The 4,924-nt window shown below is 46.6% G+C and overlaps 1 protein-coding gene across 4 annotated transcripts in view; it reads right to left on the minus strand.

The window, feature by feature from the left end:
- SORT1 (sortilin 1) overlaps window positions 1-1,252 on the minus strand; it is a 59,982-nt gene extending 58,730 nt beyond the window's left edge. For 3 of the 4 annotated variants that reach the window (XM_039841097.1, XM_039841095.1, XM_039841094.1), the window contains exon 1: window positions 890-1,252. In XM_039841097.1, the coding sequence (XP_039697031.1) occupies window positions 890-1,204 (315 nt within the window). In that variant the 5' untranslated portion in view covers window positions 1,205-1,252. The remainder of the gene's footprint in view (window positions 1-889) is intronic. The other variant, XM_039841096.1, reaches the window with a different exon arrangement.
- Between the last annotated feature and the right edge of the window lie 3,672 nt (window positions 1,253-4,924).

Here is a 4,924-nt window from a genome sequence, read left to right on the forward strand (position 1 = left end):
TGCAACTCTCCTTGCAAGAGGAAGGGCTATAACAGAGAAAATACATTAAGTTGAAAACATGTTATGCAATGTGAGTAGCGATAATGAGATCATTAGTTCTAGAGAAAACACGAGGACGATGACCACGCTGCGCTGGAGCAAGGAGCCAGGACATTCCTAACAACTGGCTTTGTCAATCCAGTAGTGCGCAAAGGTAGAGCTGCTTGTCTCGAGAGTGGCAGGCACGGAACTGCCACAATTTAAAAAGTTTTCAAGTAGAACGTAGGTCAAAGCAGAGTGTCTGTTAGACGTGTTTCTTAACAACTGGAAACCTTGTTACAGGACATAGACTTCCTGGTCAGAGTCCGATGCCACCTTAGAAAGTCAAACCGAAGGCGTTTTTAAGAGAGAGAACATGCATAAAGTCATCCCACTTCCACGCTTGGTCCTTTACCTTGCACATACGTGGTCACCTAACAGCTGCTTTGGGGTTTCTGACCACCCACTACCCTACCCTGGAAGTACTGACCCAGGGGCCACACCTTTCCCTCTGCGCAGCCCCAACTTCTGCAGGCACTTCAGAGGTAACTATCCCTCCACCTCCCCGGTGAGTTACAGCGTTGTCGGGTCCCGATTATTTATGCAGACGGAAAACGACGCTCGAGAGATTTTGACAACTTGGAAAAAAGAATGTCGCGAAAGGCTACGCCGGCCTCCCCTGTGACGAAAGAGCCTCGCGAACCGCGGCTCCCGGGGGCCGCGCCCCGGGCCGGACTGCGCCTGGCGCAGTTTCGGGGCCGCGGCCCGAGCGGAGCGGCGAGAGGCCGGAGCGCGCGGGAAGGGCGCGGGAGGGGGGCCCCGGGGGCGGCACCTCGCAGTCCGGCGACGCCCGGGCCCGGCGCCCGCTCACCTGGTGCGTGTTGTTGGCCAGCTTGGTGACGAAGTCCCGGACCCGGCCGCAGTCCTCGTCCTGGGCAGGCGGACTGCGGCGCCAACGGCCGGCGCGGGGAGCCGGGCCCCCGGGCGCGGCGGCGCGCAGCCCCCAGCTCACCCCGACGGGGCCGGCCCAGCGCGACGGCGGCGCTGCGGGCGGCGGCGGCGCGTCCAGCCGGTCCTGGCCCAACGTCGCCGGCGGTAGCAACGGGAGGAGGAGGAGGAGGAGGAGGAGGCCGAGGCCGTGGGGCCAGCGCGAGAGGCCGGCCGCAGCCGCCCGGGGCCGCTCCATCGCCGCCGAATGCCGACGCCGCCGACACCTGCCGCCCGGCGCGCCCGCCCACCCCCGCCGGCGGCGCCACACCCCCGAGCCCGGGGCCGGCGCTCCTTGGATACGCGCAGCCGGGCCTCTCCGCCCCCATAGGCCCGCGGCCTGTCCTTCTTCTCTGGCCGGCTCCTCATTGGCTCGCGTCGCCTCGGGCTTCGGGGGTCCTGGATTCGGGTGCCAAGATGCGGGGCTGATTGGCTGGAACGTGGCAGAGACGGCTGAGGTCATCCCCCGCCTCGCCCGCGTCTCCGGGGCCGGGCTTCCAGAGTTGGTGGGAGCTTGTCCCCCTTCCCGCGAAGCTCCCCGTGAAGCTCCCCGCTCCGTGGCGCCCTGACCCCTCGCGGCTCCCACGGTCACCCTCAGGCCTGGGCTCCTCTCCCCCAGAGACACCCCCAAAATTCTTTGGGTTGCGGCAGCGCGAGGAAAATCTCGGAATCCTTGAGCTCGTCATGAACCGGTGCTTCAGGTTTTTAAGCTCCGCGCACTGGAGCGCCCATTGTCTACTGAAGCAAGCCGACTTGCTGCCAGAAAGGTGGATGCGAATCGTGTGAGCTAAATCCTGCGGAGAGGACAGACATCAGGACATCCGTGACTCACGCAAGCTTGAAGAAAGGTCTCCACGTACGGCCTCACTCATCTTCCTCTTCTGCAGGGAGTTAGGCCAGAGGTGGGATTGCTTATTGGTTTTCCTGGAGGTACAAAGTAGCTTGGACATTAGGGGCAGGTCAAAGCGGGCAACAAGATTGCCTACATCAGACACGACTGTTTCATAGGTGCATATTTACCTCTACTAAAGTGCCTGAACCTTGCAGTGAGTGCATTTGGTTTTCAGTATATGATGTCCCCTGAATTGGCACCCTACCGCTAATAAAAACGCCTACGCTTATCCTTTTATCGCGGAAACAGCAAACACGTAACTTCTAGAAATGCAATGCAGGTAAAACCAGTTCAAGATCTTAACCTTAACTGATTCCATCCCTTCAGAATGCTAGTTGTTGGGTAGAAAAGGTAGCAAATAAAAAGATACAAAGTGTGAAAAACGTTCCTCCCAGATAAAAAAAAGCATCTAAAAGTTACTTTTAACTATACACTGGAGATAAACACAAATGAGAATATATTCATTGTAGAGTAAAATGGTGCACTGCACCTAACCCGTTTACAGTAAAATTCTTGTCACTTTAATTTGCAAACAAAAAGATTTACAAATTTACATTTTCCAGAACAACCATTAATAAGACGGGAAAAGTGAAAAATATTTTTGAATGGCATCTGAGCAGGATGGGAAAATCACTACGTCTTCCAAGTTCTCAGCTACAGACATGATAAAGCTAGATGAAAACTGGTGAACGATTTGTTCCTTTCCATTGGACCTTTCCATGTGTCAGATTTGTTCCTTTCCATGTGTCAGATTATTTTTTAATCTATGCCAGCTACGGAGTAGATCACAAGACAGTCAGTTCCAGTAGCATGTGATTAGCTGGGGGGAGAAAAGGGGCTATACAGGAATATTTCTTTGTTTGGTGACACAAAGATGAATGGTCTATTGTCTTACTGTCTGGAAAAAAAAAAGTCAACTCAACAGTGCCATCTCCTGGAGAAACTACTAAATACTTTTAACTCAATATTAAAGAGTTGCAATTATCTGCACCTTCACTTTTTAATATATTGCTTTTAGTTATCATTATAAGCTTACATAATATATATTTCCTTCCTCAAACCGTATCAGCTGCTGGAGACATGGTACCTTGCATATGGCACTGAGAAAATGAGTGGATTGTTTTAGTATTTCAGTCTAATGACACAGACACTAAATACAAAAGTTGTACTGTCAGATTTCCTTTGTGAAACACTGCACACAGATCTTACCTGACTTGCAGGACTAAAATACGTTACACTTCCGTTCAAAATAAAATCTCCAGCAGAGATGAATAGAAAGTAGTTACGTATCACAAAACCGTTGCTTTTTCTAATAAGATCATTTCTCTATTTAAATTGGACACAAGAAAAAAACTTGTAGTTTTTAAATTCTACAGAAAACTAAAGTTATCTCTCGAGAATGCTATAATTCTATCTTTTCACAAATTCTAAAATTAGAATTATAGAGGGTATGACATTTACTGTTAGCAGTTGTCTAGGGTACGGATACACTGCGTAGGCCATGGGAGGGAAAACGGTGCAAGCTGAAGCTGAGACATACGCTGAGAGCTATTCCTTACTACTTGGGTTTTTTTCCCCTGTGTAATACAGGCGATTCAGAGACACAACTCTCACCTCTCCCTAAAGCAGCATGTTTTGTCCATTCCCACATTAACATACACTAAGTTAAAGGGCATATTGGTTATTGTATAATTCTCCCCCCTGGAAGCTTTATGGGAGCACAGACCATATCTACTATTTCTCCAAGGCTTAATGCATTACTTGGCATATAGTAAGTAGATACTCAACAGATTTGTTAAATTGGAATAAGTGGAAGATGAGACAGGATTTTTCAATGGCATCTTCTATTAAAATTTGATAATAGGTGAACATAAGAGAAACTAATCTCATGATCACGATCTTTTATTTAATAACAGGGCTAGAATCAGTAGAAGTCAGTCTCCAGAACATAAGTGACAATATAGTTCTCATACTTTCCTTATGTGTATGTCTAGGGCAAAATTCTTTTCTTCTAAATATTTTCCGTCATAGGAGTTTCCAAATGTATATAATAAGCACAAGCTGTTTTATGCTGGAAATATGGTGAGTTTAATATAAATTCAGCCTACTTAAATCATCTGCATTTATTTTGACATCACAGAGTACAACTTCCTACAAATGTTAATGAAGACAATACACAATCAATTCTGCATTATCCACATGTTGATTAGCCATATTGTGGATGTTGCAAATACATTTCAAATCTCGATGAGATTTCCCCATTACTCAGTAGGTGTCTAGGCTTCAAAGGACCTGGCGTTGTAAAACAAAGAGTTGATGATTTGAAACCAGAAAATCTGAGTTTGGTTCCTAACAACTTAATTTTCTGTCCAGTCACACAGCCTTAGATTCTTCATGTTAAATACAATAATGAGATCTACTTTATATGGCCATTTTTGAGGCTCAAATAGACTGATTCTTTAATCTCAACCAGTTATATGATGGCAGCTCTAATGGAGGAAGTTCATAGTACATTCCAAAGTGTTTAATATAAACTACTGAAGAATTATACCATTCTCTCATACTCGTTTTGTAATTGAATTCAATTTTTATTGTCCTTACCTAAATTTTTTTTTTAAATCTCTTTTCAAATTGTCTGTTAAGACACTAGAACTGGTACAACATCATAGCTGGTGTATTCTAACTGTTCATCAGGGTTTGGGGAGGACCTCAAAACATGTTCTTTTGATGGTCAATTAGTAGCATCTCCTTCATGTAAGAAAAGCAGCAAAAATACCTGTTTACTCAAGATTAACTATAGGATTGAAGTGGCTTTACAATGGTATTAACATCTTAAACCACTGGGAGGAGCTGGATTAGTTTGAGTTCATTGCCAACACTCAGGAACTCATGATATAGTTGATTCTGTGGCAGCAAGCCACTAAAATTATTTCAGAATAGATACTCTGAGAGGGCAGGGATATGAATACCACTATCTTTTTTGCTCCCTAACATAAGCAGTTTGAATAAAAGACTGCATTAGAATAG

The sequence above is a fragment of the Pteropus medius genome, unplaced genomic scaffold (assembly GCF_902729225.1).
Source record: "Pteropus medius unplaced genomic scaffold, Ma_sr-lr_union100, whole genome shotgun sequence".
Taxonomy (NCBI): Eukaryota; Metazoa; Chordata; class Mammalia; order Chiroptera; family Pteropodidae; genus Pteropus; species Pteropus medius.